The sequence below is a fragment of the Manis javanica genome, chromosome 13 (assembly GCF_040802235.1).
Source record: "Manis javanica isolate MJ-LG chromosome 13, MJ_LKY, whole genome shotgun sequence".
In the NCBI taxonomy this organism is placed as follows: domain Eukaryota; kingdom Metazoa; phylum Chordata; class Mammalia; order Pholidota; family Manidae; genus Manis; species Manis javanica.
The window spans coordinates 97,700,903-97,717,518 of NC_133168.1; the positions used below are offsets into that span (position 1 = coordinate 97,700,903).

The following is a 16,616-nucleotide window of genomic DNA, read 5'->3' on the forward strand; positions in this document are numbered from 1 at the left end:
GCCACACAGGTGAACAGAAGAGGCAGGTTATCCCGGGTTCCCCCCGTTATCCTGCTTCCATCCCGTCCCCACTGCCCTCTGGGCTTCTGGCCCTGTACGAAGGGTCCTGTCAATCACCAGCCTCCGGGGTGTCCGTGTCTCGGGAAGCGTCCTGGGCGTTCCCTACTCACAGAGGAGGAGGCTGAGTCCCAGAGGGGGAGGGGAACCACCCTTCAGTCTGACAGGACTGGTCTGTCGTGCAGCTGGGATCACAGGCCCACCTGTCTTTAGGACGCCCCCACACCCCATGTGGCCAGAAGCTTCCCTGAGGCTGTGGAGCAGCCCACCCCCTGCCGATCACCCCTGCACGGAAACTCACCTGGCCCTGGTCAGGAAGGTTAAATCTTGTCGGACTTGAAGAACTGCAACAGCCACTTTCTGCCGGCCCTCTGGCCCTCTGGCTCCAGCTCGCAGGACAGGTTGTAGCTGCGGAACAGAAGGACACCTGTGAGCCCCTGGAGGCACACGTCAGGGTACCTTCTCCCAGAGCCTGCGGGCAGCTGCAGCCCACGCCTGACTCCTGCCGGCCTCACCTCTGCTGCTCATCCAGGGGCTCCACGGACCGGAAAAAGGACAGGAAGCGCTTCTCGGGATCCAGGTCATACAGCGTGGCCACACCCTTGTATGCCATGATCTCATCTAGGATGTCAGTGACCTGTGGCAGAGGAAGTACAGGATGTAGACAAGGAGGGGGGTGAGGAGTGGTCACTGGGATGGTCCTGGATCTTTGCTCACTGGAATCTGCCTTTACTCCAATGCCAACCAACCCTGCCTGTTCCTTGTATTGGGTCTCCAGCTCCTCCTCCAGGAAGGTGTCCTTGATGCCACCCCCACCCCCCACCTGACAAAGCCTTTAGTGTCCTCAGCTCTGCATGTCTCAACTGTGTGAAGATACGTTAAACCCAGGGGATGTGCCAGACAGGGTCCTGCCCATGGGTTCTTGACTCCATCCCTCTCCAAGAAGCCCAGCTCCTGGGGTAGAGTTGGGGGCACTAAGGAGGTTGGTGAGGCTGGTGCTGTGACGTCCAGGCTCAGTGGGCGCTGTCTCCTCTCTAATGCTGACTATCCTGACCCCCTGTGCCCTGCTGGTTCACTCACGTTTTCCCTATGTTTCAGGAGTTTGTCTGCGAGCAGGTCATCCAGAAACACTCCGAGGAACGGGACCATGCCCTGTGCCACCGGGGTGGGGAGTTGATGAGTCCCCACCTGCACCAGGGAATCCCACAGGGCCTCCCCTGAACCCCATACCCGCAGCCCCCATCTCCTGTGGACCACCCTGTGCTGCCTCCCTCCCCTCCCTTCACCCTGCTGTACCCTCCCGGGCACTCCCAGGGCTGGCTTTTGGCCAATCCCAGGACCTGTGGTCCCTCCACCTGTCCTCCACCTTCCCCCTGTACCCAGCTGCTCTCGCCCTCCTGGTCACACCAGAGCTGGCAGTTCAGAGCTGGTGGGACCAGGAGCAGGTGCAGGGTCACCCCCACCGCCCGTGACACGCGCCACGCCACTCTCACCTGCTTCTTCATATCCTGGGATCCCTTGGGGGCCCACAGCTGTTGCATCATGGTGGCTGTCGCCTCCTGCAAGGCCCCGGACACTCAGGTGCTCGTGCTCCCCTCCCACATGCCTCCCACAAGCAGACCGTGGTGGGTGGATGCTTTGCCTGAGCCCCCTGGCAGCTATGCTGTCCCCACCTCCAGCAGGCTCTCAGTGTAGGCCAATCGCAGCTCCAGAACTTACCCATAATCACAGGTGTCCTCAGAAGGCATCTGGATGCCCCAAGGGGCTTCCTCACCTGCCGAGTGTCAGGAGAGTTCCCTGCCTCCCAGGGTGCCCTTAGGTCTCAGTGTCTCCTGGCTATCAGCATGACTCCCCTCACACAAGCAGGTGGGGTGCACAAAGCTGAAGCCCGTCTTGTGCTCCCTGGACCCTGCCCACCTGGCAGGTCCGCACCCCAGGATAACGGTCTCAGAGGATCCAGGGAGAGGCCGACCTTGCTCAGTCACGGGCCCCACCCCTGCTGCCGACCCCGCGCCAGCCCCAGCCCTGACCAGGGGCCTGTCCTCTGGGTCCTCACTGGATGCCAGGACCCCAGTCAAGTGGGGCCAGGGAGGGAGAAAGACGAGGGCCTTAGGGGCCTGGGGGACCCTACTTCCCCCATCAGCTCCCCCTCCCACCGCGCACACCTCAAGTCTGCCCCAAGGCTGGGCCACAGCACGGCAGAGGACTTGCCCCATGGACCCGTCCCTTCCAGACCCCCAGCCCCCACTTACCTTGAGGTGCTGCTTCCTGTTAACCCCCTTGTCCGTGTTTTTAAGTTTTTTGTAGATCCAGGAGCTCTTCCTACGGGGAGGGGACAGGAGCAGGGAGAAACATGGCCAGAAGGAGAGTTTGGGGGCAGACCCCTTTTCCTGGGGCATCCACGAGACCCACTAGCCTGCAGGAGGCTTTCCAGCACGGCCCTGAGCCCTGGGGACTCCGTGGCCTGGGGAGGGGGCTGCTGTTTCCACCCGGGGCCTCCATTCCCAGTTCTCCCAGGGGCGAATCTGCTTTGGGCCAGGTCGCTGTCCTTGGGGCAGAGACCTCCTGCTGCAGAACGCATGCTCGAGGTCTCCAGTTGGCTTCACCCCACACCTGACATTGCGGGGAACTGATTCCTCCAGGGGTATCGCTGACCTAACCCACAGGGGGCCCCAAGTGCCCGCCATCCCTGTCCCTAGGCTCTGCCGCCTCCCAGGAGGTCCCAGCCGACTGAGGGGACACTCCCAGACCTAGGGGTATCCCTGTCCCCTCAGGTACCCTGGTCCCTGGTACAGGACTACCCACCAGGACACATGTCTCCAGGTGCTCTCCAGACGACGAATAGCAGGGCACTGCAGGGCCAAGAGAATGGCATGTAGGGCAGCAAAGTTCCTGAGGGCCAGACACTCCTGGGAGGGAAGACAGAGCTGAGCGCATGGCCTGCTTCTCTGCTTCTGTCCCCCCATGAATTCCTGTCCTTAAGGAGACAGACACCCAGGGAGCGCAGCACACCTGGTACCTGCTGAGCAGCCCTCCTGGGTGGAGGACTGTAGCTCAACCCAAGGAAGGGGCCAGGGATGACTGTCCCTGCCCCCCGCCCCCTGGGGCCTGTGGGTCCAGGTCCACATTCCCCAGGCAGGAGGGGCCCAGATACTGTGTAGGCAGCCCCAGGCACCCATCCTGACAGCAGACCAAGGAGGGGAGCCGGTCCCAAGATGCCAGGATGGACCCCAGGGGCTGTCCCATGACTCACCTTGGCCACCCAGATCCAGAACTCCACCACTCGGGCCCTGTCCCGGTCCGTCATGCTCGGGGCCCCAAGGCAGGAGGAGGTGACCACGTTAGCTGTGGCACCAGATTGCCTGATCTGATGGATGGTGGGGGCTAGGTGCTCAATGGTTCTTGTCGGTGCCTGGTGCCAAAGGTTGGCCTTCCATTCAGAATATGTCAGCTTGGTGAACAGCTCCTAGGGATGACAAGTGTGTGTCATCCAGGTGTGCCCCTCGTGCCCCCATGCCCAGGCAGGGTGACCGTTCAGAGCTGGAGCCCAGGCAGCTGGGGGTGTGCTGTGAGCCTTGTGGCCATCCGGGCTTTGCAGCCCGTCCACTGAGTCGCCCAGGACCGGATGCACATGGCCCCACAGTGGTGGGGAACGGAGGGGCTCTGCTCGCAGGCACCCTCGCTCACCTCCTCCCTGCAGCACAAGGCAGCTCACCCTGCCATCCTGGGGGATCTACCTCCCATTCTGCCACCCCGTGGATCCCGGTACCCACTCAGGTGTAGTTTCCCCAAAACGATTGCACCCAGGGCCTTTGGTGGTGTCTGTGTCTCCCACGCCGTCAGGTCCATGGCAGGGGCCTCTGAAGTGCCGAGGCTGTGGAGGACTGCCAGGCCAATGGCCGGAGGACCTCAGGCCCTGGCAGCACCTCCCTGAACACCCCTCCCCTGCCCTGCCCCTCCCAGCCCAGCCAGGCCCTGCCCACCTTCCCTCCACTCCTCGTTGGTCGGCAAGGACCCCTACGGGCCAGCCCTACCGTCCCCCTGTGCTCAGTGCAGTCTTGGGCGTGGGGAGGGTCTCTCAGGGCACAGGGTGAGTCGTGCGGAAGCTGGGACGTGGGCCCAGATCACAGGAGTCCACGTCAGGGGAGGGCAGGTCTCGGGCAGCCCGTGACACAGGGAAGGCCCAGCCCCGACCCCGAGAGCCCGCTCTGCTCACCGCACACATCAGGGTCAGCTGCTCAGCCACCAGGCGGGGGGTGAACTGCAGGATGGTGGGCGGCTCCTCCCTCACGGCACAGGGGGTGCTCGCGGCACAGGGGCTGGTGGGCTCCGGGTCTGCCTCTGGCTCTATCAGGCCTGGTGCCATTCCTGCAGGTGCCCTGAGCCCCGGGCCTGAGGGCTCAAGGGGCTCCAGCTCGGGGCCTGAGACCACTCCTGGGATGTCCCCGGTGCTCACAGCTAGCACCGGGACTGAGGACACTGCTGGGACGTCCTCCATCTCTGCAGGGACCGAAGCAGGTGACGCCGGGTGTAGCTCCAGCACAGGGGTCTCAGGGAGCTCCTTAAGTGGCTGTAGATACAGCTGGCACGACAGGTACCGGCAGCGCCATCTCTGTTTATTCTGACGTAGTGCTGGAGCAGGACACAGAGAAAGGGTCACTCCGGGCCTGATTCCCCACGCCCCACAATGACAGAAAAGCCCTCATGGCTTTGAAGGGAAGCCCACGTTAGAAGGTCCCCTGGCTGCAGCCCCTCACCTTCCAGCTCTGCCACTGTGGGCCCCAGGTGCTCCTCCTGGACCAAATGGTGGAGAACTTGGCCCTCCAGGGTGGATGAAGGCTGGCTGTCATGGTGGACCGCGGGCGCACTCTCGGGCTCCCAGGGAAGGCGCCTAGCCAGTCCTGTCCTCGGGCTGCGATAAGGCAGGTGGGTGGCAGAGTGAGAAGGCTGGTGTTTCCAGCCGCTCTGCCCTCCCCTGCCTGCCCAGGCACCTGCCACCCCCCTTCCTGACCCTGCGTGTCTGTCCTGGGTCCCCATCCTCTCCCGTCCTCCCGAGTAGGAAGTCCCCAGTCGTCAGCCGGCCCGTGGGAATCCAAAGATGGGTGACCTGCTGGGCTCTGCTGGGCGCCCCCTGCCCCAAGCCCCAAACGCCTCCTCCCCCCATTCTGTGCACACGGGCGGTGCCCCCTCTGGGCGTGGTGAAAACTCACATTCTCAGTTCATTCTCTGGGCCCTCGTCATGCCCCCCATCACATGAGGAATCCGTGAGGGCATCGCCCATGGCGCTCCCCGGCCATGACCTGCGGATTACACCTCAAGTGACTTCCCGACTCCCCCCGGAACAGGGTCCCAGTATTGTGTCTGCTTCCTTCACACAGTTATGCTAAGTGTGCCCAAAGGGCCTGCACCAAATGGGTGCTGCACACCTATTGTTGCTGAAGGAAGTCCCCGCAGAACCTGTCCAGGTACCCCTCTGCTGTCCCCAGAGGCCCCTCATGTGAACTCAGTGAGGACAAGACCGGGCCCAGACAGAGGGAATCGCGAGCCTCTGCTCCCAAGGCTGCTTTCCTTGTGCTTTTCCAAATCGAGGCCACTGACGGGTGACGCCGAAAGCTTTTCGTCAGGTACAGAGAAGTAATAGCCCCGAAGTGGCCCAGCTTGGCCGGCAGTCCTTTCTGCAGCACCTAGTGCCTGGGGAGCCCCTCTAACGCTCCTCCCATGTTCCCCATGGGCACCCTAACAGGCTGATCACCAGCCACTCTACCTGTCAGAGGAACACACCATGGCTCAGACACATGTGGGCACGCTCAAGACACAGAACGGACTGTGGGCAGAGGCCAGACTGTGCTGAGGAGGGGGTTGGGTACTCACCAGGGGAGCCGCTGGCCTGTGGTAGGGTGGTCAGCATGGTCGGGAAGGAGTGTAGCCTCGGGAGCACTCTGGCTGGTGTTTGGAGCTGGTCCCACTCGTGCCGAGCGCTTTCTCCACTTCCTTCTCACGCGTGTCCAGGGATCCCTGACTTTGGGGACCTTAGTCCCATGAATAGTTGACTCATATTCAGGCTGAGGGGGGCAGCAGGGATATAGTCAGTGGGAAACCCAGGCACCACCAGGATGAGGGAGGTTCGCAGCTCACCCGAGAGCCTCCAGCCCCCTGCGGTGCGAGCAATGAGAAGCACGGGGTGCCCCCAGGGACGAGGTTCCAGGCCCTCTGGAGTGGGCCTGTCGGCCACTCTCATGGGGCAGCCCTGGGAGGGCCCTGGCAGGTTGCCAGGTTTGGAACAGGGTCCTGGGTGTAGACAGCCTGCCCCGGGTCCAGGGAGATGGAGTAGGTGAATTCATCCACCAGCTCCACGTCGCACCCCAGAGTGGAGCTCTGCAAAGCTGGCCCCTCATAGCTGCGGAGGAGGCACCTGGGGCTGCGCGGACCTCCCCGCAGGCGCCAGTGTGGGCCCCAAACCATGCCCCCGAGATCAGGCACACGGGGCCATCTGCCTAGACATCCAGTCCCTGAGGGAAGGAGAGGACACCCCCGGGCTCAGGATTAACATGTGCGTGGAAGTACCTGGTCCCAACACTCACCTCCATGTCATGAATGCTGAGACCAGAGCTGTGATATTGACTGCCCTGCTAGGGGTCCACCAACTCAGAACATGCTGCCACCCAGGAACGGCCCCTCTCATCCCCAACCTTCAGTCCCACCCATGCCCCACGCCCAACACACACACATACACAGGAAGAGCCATTGGAAGCTCAGCCCGGGATGGGTCACGCTGTGGCCTGGCCCTGGAGGGGCCCGCTCTGGGCCACCCTATGTTACCTCGGGGCTCCTCGGGAGACATGGACAGAGGCGGTGGAGGAGGTCACTGAGCCAGCGCCCACAGCGAGCAGCAGGACTCTCCGTCTCGGCTTCCCTGACTCCCACGCCTTCAGAAGGCTCCGCACAACAAGACCGCATGTTGCTCTGTCGAGCGCCTCCGGTCAAGTGAGCAGGACTGGGGTCTGCGGCCAGGATCTGGGTTCCGTCCGGGTCACAATTCAGGTTCTACTGGGCGTGTCTTCAGTGACATCACTTCTTCAAGGGTCCTTTTCCGGGGCCCCTCCTTGCATTCAGACACGCCCACATGCCCCTCTGGGCTGCTGACTGCCCACCCTCCTGGCCCTTGCCCAGCACGACTGCACAGATCTCCACAAGAGCCCTCCCCTCACTCTTTGGCAGTGTCACCAGGGTCCCAGCTCTGAGGAGTCCAGCTGAGTTCAGGCCTCTTTTTCTCCCCAGTTCCCTGTCCCGCTGAGGCCACAGTATCTCCCAGGAGGTGCCCAACGTCCCAACCTGCACAGGCAGGGTCACGCCAGACATTCCTCCCTAGGGACATCCCCAGGGATATATGGATGACCGTCCAGCTCCTGGGGGCTGGTGTCACGTGTGTCTAATGCACAGACTCGGAGATGGCAGAATGCCAACCAGGCTTGGCACGGGGCGTGGAACACCACGCAAGTCAGGCTTGGGTTCAGGCCTTGTGATCTTGGGCAGGTCAGTCCCCCGGTAGGCCGTTTTCAGGGGTGCACCTCTAAGGTGCAGCAATGAAAGGCGTTCCAGGTGTTGCCATCTACTGGCATCCACCTTCCAAAGGTCCAGGCTGCTCTCAGACTAGGTGCTTTTCAGACCAATCAGTAAATGGGTCAGAGTAGCACACTGGAAATGAGGTCTCTGCTGCCTCTGAAATGCAAGTTGGTCTACCAGGCTGCTGTGCCCTTTGTGTGTGGGGGGTGGAGGAGAGTCCAGGTACAGCACCTCATTCATCACCTTAGGAGAGGTAGGCATGCCCACACAATAGACTTGTAGAAACTTCTCGAAGATGAAAGGCCCCTGAATTTGTGTTGCATTTATTTCCCACCTTCTGACCCGTGACTGCTCTATCAGGGTGCTTAGACAAGTTGTACTTCCTGATCCCTGGGTCCAGTGGGCGTAGTGCCATCAATGGGATTGGCCAGTGTGACGGCTTCTGGAAGGAAAAGAACAGGAAGGTTCCTTCGAACTAAGGGACAACCTAAGTCTGGAGATTGGACATACCTCTGAGATAGTTTTCTCTCCTTGCCGGCTCAAAGATAACTGCCCTGCTGGTCTTTACTCACAGGAGGAGAACAAAGAGCATTTTCCTGACCAATACTTACACACTGGGTGCTTGGGGACCAAGTGATGAAGCCCCATGTGCAGCAGTGACTGCAATCTGAGACACTCCGATGACGGTGACCATCATGCACTGTCATCTCCAAGATTCATCCTTTTTCTGAGTAGGCCAAGTGAGTGACTTCAATAAGGGTCTGTGGAAATCACCACCCGACATCTTCCAAGGCCTTGGTGGTCACTCCAGTCTGTAAGCTCTCCTGGAAGGCAGTACTGCTTTCAATGTATACTTTACAGGGAGTTCTAGAGGCTTGTGCTTGACCCGCCACACAGCAGGCACTCCTGGCCGGCACAGTCCCCTGTGGCTAGCAAGGAGGAAGCCGGGAGCTCTGCGTCCCTGACAGCTCGGCCCTGTGGCCTCTGACACTGAGGGAGCGGCCCTGCGGGCACTTGGTCGGGGTCGGGGGTGCTGCTCGTGATACCAAGACCCGGTCCTCGTCCCTGAGGTCAAATCACAAAACACAGTGACAAGGTTTTGAGGAAAGGAAAGAATAGTTTATTGACTTGCTAGCAAATAAGGGAGTGGCAGGCTCCTGCCTTAGAGAACCGCCGTCCTCCTGACACGCAAGGGGTCAGGGCTTTTCAAGGGGAAATGGTAGGAGAGAGGCTGGGGTGCAGACACATGAAGTAGCTGCTTGCAAGGGTCCAAAGCAGACATTCCTGCGCCACTTCCCTAGCGTTTTGTTTTTCTTTTCTGCTCCTCCTCAGCCCCTGGGACAGAATGCTCTTTGAGTCCCTTTTTTAGTGGGCTTTACTGGCCTTAATTCCCTCTCATCCCGCTCATAGCTGACTTTCTGCCTAACACTCCAAAGACTGACCAGCCTCTCTGTGAACATCCCATAGACGTGCTAACAGGCCCTTCAGGTCTACAACGTGTGACACCCAGGCAAGAAGCCTGGCTATAATTTCCATTTTCTCCACACGATCCTGCTCCTTCCAACAAAAAGGTGGAGGTCCTGGTTCAGCCCTTGGTAAACAGCTACTTGACCGGTGGTGGCAGGAAGAATTTCTCCTCTCCCTGAGGTTCCCTTAGCTGGAGTAAGAAACAGATTGACAGGAAACAGATGAACAGGAGGAAAAGTAACAAAATTTAGTCAAGTACATCCAGGGAAGCCATAGACATCTGTTCCACAGACAGGGTGTGGGTAAAATTGCAGTATTTGCCGACTCTCTTGGGCTGGCTTTAGTGCGTGTCCGCATCCACAGGGGTTCCCAAGGGGTGGAGAGAGGTATTCCGTCTCCATGGGCGAGCGAGGGCTTCCCTGGACCGGAGAGCTTGGTGGGAGTATTGGCTCTCTTCCACTGCAGCAGGAGAGAGAGGGAGGGAGACGCAGGGCGACTGCTTGTAGGCAATAAACGGCTTTTGAACACTATTTCTCCCTTTGCCTGATTTGGCTTGCAAATGTGTTTTGCCCTGGGATCTCCCCTCCCTGGGGTTACGTGGGGAGAATGAGGTCTGTGTGTCATCCTGAACCAAGGAGAAGGGGTGAGGGTCTGCGACTTCAAGGGGAAAGGGAAGTAATTCACAGGAATATAAAACAGGACAGGTCTGATAAAATACTTGATGGGACACAGAAACAATGAGGGGGCAGAACGGGGAATTTTAAAAGACTAAAATGATACCGGGGTTCTTGTTCCCAGAGTCAAAGACTGAACTTGGCAAACACTGATCAAGGTAGGAAAGAAAGCCAGGGAGGCTTTTATTTAGAGAGAAAGTCGGAGAAAAGAGCTCCTGTGGCCAGTGGGGGTTGGCGGGGGGGACAAGAGAGTCCGCGGCCACCTGCCCCTCCTGCCCGCTGACCGCGGGTGCCCCCCCCCCGCCCAGCGCCTTCCCCGCCCCGCCGTGACCACCTGCGGCTGCCGGGCCTCGTCCCCCACCCCCACACGCGTCCGGGACTGGGGGTGGCGGTGGGCACACCCGCCTTCAGCCTGGCAACCCCGCCCAGAGGCAGGGCCAACCCGCGGGCAGGCCGGCGGGTTCCCCAGCCCGCAGGCAGGCAGGCCTTGGGCTCCCTCCGGGCTCCCTCCGCAGCGCGGGAGCCCCTAAGCCCTGCGCTCCTATCGCCTCCACTCGCGCCCACCCGCCGGCCAGCGCCGGCCTTAGACCCCCCGTCCACGGGCCCGGGCTGCGCTCCCGGAGGCAGGGCTTTTCCCCTCCTGGCCACGGTAGGGAGGTAGGGCAGGCCCGGCCCCACAGGAGGGGACCACCGTCCCTGGGTCCCTGGGCGCGCCCGCCGCCCGAGGGTGGTGTCCGTGGCCTCGAGCCCCGCCCCCCACCCCGGGCACGGACCGGGCCGCCCGCCGCCGGCCACGTGCCGCCCTGGGCACCCTGCTGCCGCGCGTCCCGCGCTGCTCTCCCGCAACAGCAGGTGCGCTGTGCAAGTGCCGGGGCGCCCGCGCCGAAGACACGCAGAGGCAGCGGGACCGGGCCGCGCGCTCACACCCATCTCCAAACATCATGAGGAAAGTATAAACTCGCCAGGAGGATATATTACAGCACCTCCTAAAAGCATCCCAAAATGCTAACAGAAAGAAAAGAAAAACTAATGTAACTCAAGGGAAAGCACAGACAAGTCCATCAATCTACTTGGATATGTCAACACTTTTTTTCTCAGTAACCGATAGGACAAGTAGATAAAAAACTCAGCAAAGATGCAGAAAAACTGAATGGTATCCACCAACTAGATCTAGTCAACACTAATAGAACATCCCACTCCACAACAACAGAATTTTCAGGAGCATATAACATATTGATCACATAGATCACAAAACTGAACTAAATTTCAAAGAATTGAAATCATACAAAATATATTTGTTCTCTGACCGTAGTGCATTAAGTTACAAATCCGTAATACAAAGATATGTAGAAAATCCCCAGTCCCTTGAAAATTAAATAACTTAATAACAGGTGAGTTATTTACAATAGCCAAGAAATGGAAGCAACCTAAGTGTCCCTCAGTAGATGAATGGATAAAGAAGATGTGGTGCATATACACAATGGAATATTATTCAGCCATAGGAAGAAAACGACTCCTACCATTTGCAACACCATGGACGGAGCTAGAGGGTATTACGCTCAGTGAAACAAGCCAGGCGGAGAAAGACAAGCACCAAATGATTTCACTCGTGTGGAGCATAAGAACAAAGCAAACACTGAAGGAACGAAACAGCCGCAGACGCACAGAACCCAAGAGCGGACTGACAGTTACCAGCGGGAAAGGGACTCGGGAGGGAGGGACAAGGGGAAAGAGGGGCAGCAGGGTCAGCGCACGGAAGGCAGGGGGGGCGCGGGGAGGGCGGTACAACACGGACACGACAAGTAGTGACTCTACAGCGTCTCACTACGCGGATCGTCAGTGACTGTAATGGGGTGGGGGGGGACTTAATGGGGGGAATCTAGTAACCACATTGTTGCTCATGTGATTGTGTATTAAGGACACCTAAATTAATTAATTGATTAATTTTTTAAAAAACTAACGCGTGGGTCATCTCATGAAAAATCAGAAAGTCTATCGAAGAAAATGACAGCCGGCGCGGGACTGCCCTGGCGGCCAATGAGCGCGCAGGTCTCGAGAAGGCCCGCCTCCGACTGACGGCACTCGCGGCCAATAAGCCAGGCGGCGCCGCGGAGCCGGCAGCCATTGGGCGAGCGCGCGGAACCAGTGAGCCCGGCGGCTGCTGAGTAGCTGCAGGCGCCGCCGCCGCCGCATTCAAGAGTCGGTAGCCTCGCGGGCGCCGTAGGCCCAGGCAGCTCCCGCGGCTCCGTCCATGCTCCGGGCCGCCGCCCCGTCCGCGCAGCGGGCCCCGCGGAGACCGCGTGAGGGTGGACCCGCGCTGTGCTCGGCGGCGCCTTCCTCCCGGCGGACCTGCGGCCGAGCGTCCCGGGCGGGCCGCGCTTCAGGGGTGAAGGCGACAGCGACGGCTCTGCGGGCCGGAAGGTAGGTGTCCGCGTGGACCTGTGCCTCCGCCTGCGGGCGCGGGGGCGCCGCTGAGGGGGCGGCCGCGCGAGGGCTCGGCGGGCTGCGCGGGTGGTGGGTCCTCGCTGGGCCCGGCCGGGGGCCGCGCAGGCGGGAGGCCGGAGGGCGTCCTGCCGCGTGTGGAGGTTCTCGGCGGCGGCCTCGAGGGCGAGGGCCGGGCGCGCTGAGGGGCCCGGCGGTGCCCGCGTCGGGGCGGCGGGGGACGGGCCGCCGGGGGCCGCGCCTTCGGAATCAGAAGTGTTTCCCGAGGTGCCTGTCGGCCTTGCCGTCGGGGGTTCCCGGGTCAGCGTCCCTGCGGCCCCTGGTCTGTTCAGGTTTTGTTTCTTCCTGGCTCAGCCGTGGGAGGTTGCGTTTTTCTCGAAAGTTGACCATTTCTTCTAGGTTATCCAGTTTCTTTCCATATAATTTTTCATAGTATTCTCTCATAATTCTTCATATTTCTGTGCTGTCAGTACTGTATTTTCCTTTCTCATTTCTGATTCTGTTCATGTGCGTTGACTCTCTTTTTTTCTTGATAAGTCTGGCTAGGGGTTTACTATTTTGTTTATTTTCTCAAAGAACCAGCTCCTGCTTTCATTGATTCCCTCTATTGTTTTATTCTTCTCTATTTTATTTATTTCTGCTCTACTCTTTAGTATGTCCCTCCCTCTACTGACTTTGGGCCTCAGTTTTTCTTCTTTGTCTGGCTTGGTTGGTTGTGAGTTTGCAGTGTCCATATGGGATTGCCCTTCTTCCCCGAGGTAGGCCTGTGCTGCAATATACTTCCCTCTCGGCGGTGTCTTTGCTGCATCCCAGATTTTCGTTGTTGAATTATTGTTGTCATTTCTCGCCATATATCGCTTGATCTCTGTGTTTATTTGGTCATTGAGCCAGTGGTTATTTAGGAGCATGTTGTTAAGCCTCCATGTGATTGTAGGCTTTTTCGTCTGTGTGTAATTTAGTTCTAGTTTCATACCCTTGTGGTCTGAGAAGCTGGTTTGTACAATTTCAATCCTTTTGAATTTCCTGAGGCTCTTTTTGTGGCCTAGTATATGATCTGTTCTTGAAAATGTGCCATGTGCACTTGAGAAGAATGTGTGTCCTGCTGCTTTTGAGTGGAGAGTTCTGTAGATGTCTGTCGGGTCCATTGTTCCAATGTGTTGTTCAGGGCCTCTGTCTCCTTACTTATTTTCTGTCTGGTTGATCTGTTCTTTGGAGTGAGTGGAGTGTTGAAGTCTCCTAACATGAATGCATTGATTCTATTTCCCCTTTGAATCCTGTGAGTATTTGTTTCACGTATGTAGGTGCTTCTGTGTAGGGTGCATAGATATTTATAATGCTTATATCCTCTTTTTGGATTGACCCCTTTATCATTATGTAACGTCTGTCTTTGTCTCTTGTGACGTTCTTTGTTTTCAAGTCTATTTTGTCTAATGCAAGTACTGCAACACCTGCTTTTTCCTCCCTATTAGTTGCATGAAATATCTCTTTCCATCCCTTGACTTTTAGTCTTTGTATGTCCTTGGGTTTGAAGTGAGTCGTCTCTTGTAGGCAGCATATAGATGGGTCTTGTTTTCTTATCCATTCAGTGACTCTGTGTCTTTTGATTGGTGCATTCAGAGCATTTACATTTAGGGTGATTAGCAGTAGGTATGTCTTTATTGCCACTGCAGGCTTTAGGTTCGTGGTGACCAAAGGTTCAAGGGTGCCTTACCTTCCTTACTATCTAAGAATCTATCTTAACTCAGTTAAGTATGCTATTACAAACAGTCTAAGGGAGGCTGTTTTTTTAATTTTCCCTCCTCATTCTTTATATATTAGGTGTCATATTCTGTACTCTTTGTCTATCCCCTTTTGTTACTTCTGGTGACAGCTATTTAATGTTAGGAACACTTCCATCTATATCAGTCCCTCGAAAATACACTGTAGAGATGGTTGCTGGGAGCTAAATTCTCTCGGCTTTTGCTTATCTAGAAATTGTTTAATCCCTCCTTCAAATTTAAATGATAATCTTTTTTTCAATTTTTTATTAAGTTGTTATTATGATTATTTTTTGGTATCAAGCTACAGTTACATGAGCAACATTATGTTTACCAGACTCCCCCATCATCAAGTCCCCCCCACATACCCGATTACAATCAGTGTCCGTCAGCATAGTAAGATGCTATAGAATCCCTACTTGTTTTCTCTGTGTTGTACAGCCCTCCCCGTGGCCCCCCTATATTATGTCTGCTAATAGTAATGCACCTTTTATTCCACTGATCCCTCCCTTCCCACCCATCCTCCCCAGTCCCTTTCCCTTTGGTAACTGTCAGTCCATTCTTGGGTTCTGCGAGTCTGCTGCTGTTTTGTTCCTTCAGGTTTTTTTTCTTTGTTGTTACACTCCACAGATGAGTGAAATCATTTGATACTTGTCTTTCTCTGCCTGGCTTATTTCACTGAGCATAATACCCTCTAGCTCCAGCTATGTTGTTGCAAATGGTAGGATTTTCTTCTTCTTCTGGCTGTATAATATTCCATTGTGTATATGTACCACATCTTCTTTATCCATTCATCTACTGAGGGACACTTAGGTTGCTTCCATTTCCTGACTATCGTAAATTGTGCTGCAATAAACAGGGGTGCATCTGTCTTTTTCAAACTGGGCTGCTGCATTCTTAGGGTAAATTCCTAGGAGTGGAATTCCGGGGTCAATGGTATTTCTCTTTGGAGATTTTTGAGGCACCTCCATACTGCTTTCCACAATGGTTGAACTAATTTACATTCCCACCAGCAGTGTAAGACGCTTCCCCTTTCTCCACATCCTCGCCAACATTTGTTGTTTGTCTTTTGGATGGTGGTCATCCTCACTGGTATGAGGTGATGTATCATTGAGGTTTTAATTTGCATTTCTCTGATGATTAGCAATTGCGGAGCATCTTTTCATGTGCCTGTTGGCCATCTGAATTTCTTCGTTGGAGAAGTGTCTGTTCTAATCCTGTGCCCATTTTCTAAATGGATTATTTGCTTTTTGTCTGCTGAGGTTCGTGAGGTCTTTATATATTTTGGATGTCAACCCCATATCGGATATGTCATTTATGAACATATTCTCCGATACTGTAGGATGTCCTTTTGTTCTGTTGACGGTGTCCTTTGCTGTACAGAAGCTTTTCAGCTTGATATAGTCCCACTTGTTCATTTTTGCTTTTGTTTCCCTTGCCTGGGGAGATATGTTCATGAAGAAGTTGCTCCTGTTTCTGTCCAGGAGAGTTTTTCCTATGTTTTTTTTCTAAGTGTTTTATGGTTTCATGACTTACATTCAGGTCTTCGACCCATTTTGACTTTCCTTTTGTGTGTGGGGTTAGACAGTGATCCAGTTTCATTCTATAACATGTAGCTGTCCGGTTTTGCCAACACCAGCTGTTGAAGAGGCTGTCATTTCCCCATTATAAATCCATGGCTCCTTTATCGCCTATTAATTGACCGCATATGTTTGGGTTAATATCTGGACTCTCTATTGTGTTCCACTGGTCTGTGGGTCTGTTCTTGTGCCAGTACCAAATTGTCTTGATTACTGTGTCTTTGTAGTAGATCTTGACTTTTTATGCAGATTTACTAAGAGTTGAAATTTTGGAAGTGACATGCCCCCGGCTTTATTCTTCCTTCTCAGGATTGCTTTGGCTATTCGGGGTCTTTTGTGGTTCCCTATGAAGTTTAGAACGATTGGTTCTGGTTCGTTGAAGAATGCTGTTGGTATTTTGATAGGGTTTGCATTTGAATCTGTAGATTGCCGTAGGTAGGATTACCATTTTGACAATATTAATTCTTCCTAGGTTACTCACAAGTATCCCAAACCTAAAGTCTTCCAAACTTAGTCCATTATCTTCCTCTGCCCACAACTTTATTACCAGTATCGCTACCTGTCCCCCAGCCATCCCAGGAAGAAACCTGGGAGACGGCTTCGCCTTCCATCCTGCGCATAGCGAGTCAGGCCCGGTTCCAGTGACTTTGCTCTTTCTCACGTCTGTGTCTCCTCTCAGTTCTCACCACCACACTGGGTTTCCAAGCCCTCACCGTCTCTCCCCTAAGCTGTGCAGTGGCCTCCTACTTGACCCCCAAGCCTTCACTGCCTCCCACTTAAATTCTTCCCCCTCACTACTGTAGATCACCTACCTATAAGAAAGTGATCATATTTCGCTGCTCAAAATCCTTCTCTGACCCTGTATGGCCAATGAAATAGAGTCTGCACTTCTTAATAAGGTGCACGGGGCTCTTTGGCACCTTGTGCTTCTCCCTTCTCTAGGGTAAAAATAGCAAACTAAGAATATAGGCATTCTTCAGTGAGATCACTTAAAGTTCCAGAAGCCAGGAGTAACTGGCCTGGAATGCTTGAGTATTCCCCAGACAAAGGAAGGTCTCTCGGCACACCCTTGTCTT

The 16,616-nt window shown here is 55.9% G+C and overlaps 1 protein-coding gene across 2 annotated transcripts; it reads right to left on the bottom strand.

Moving 5' to 3' along the window:
* Positions 1 to 1,839: 1,839 nt before the first annotated feature.
* Positions 1,840 to 9,922, bottom strand: LOC140845717 (ral-GDS-related protein-like). Of its 2 annotated transcripts, XM_073220543.1 has the most exons (3): positions 4,274 to 9,922; positions 3,311 to 3,523; positions 1,840 to 2,966 (listed from the first exon to the last, which is right to left on the bottom strand). In XM_073220543.1, the coding sequence occupies exons 1-3, from the start codon at positions 4,553 to 4,555 to the stop codon at positions 2,808 to 2,810; spliced, it is 654 nt and encodes a 217-aa protein (XP_073076644.1). In that variant the 5' UTR covers positions 4,556 to 9,922; the 3' UTR covers positions 1,840 to 2,807. The 2 variants fall into 2 exon arrangements, with proteins under 2 accessions (XP_073076644.1, XP_073076643.1); XM_073220542.1 differs by having other exon boundaries at positions 1,840 to 3,523.
* Between the last annotated feature and the right edge of the window lie 6,694 nt (positions 9,923 to 16,616).

What these genes read in the sequence shown, in the direction of transcription:
- LOC140845717 (XM_073220542.1), bottom strand. Translation starts at nt 4,555, where the DNA reads ATGGAGGACGTCCCAGCAGTGTCCTCAGTCCCGGTGCTAGCTGTGAGC. An exon ending in AGCTGACCCTGATGTGTGCG is followed by an intron (nt 3,524 to 4,273) that starts GTGAGCAGAGCG and finishes TGTCATCCCTAG; the next exon opens with GAGCTGTTCACCAAGCTGAC.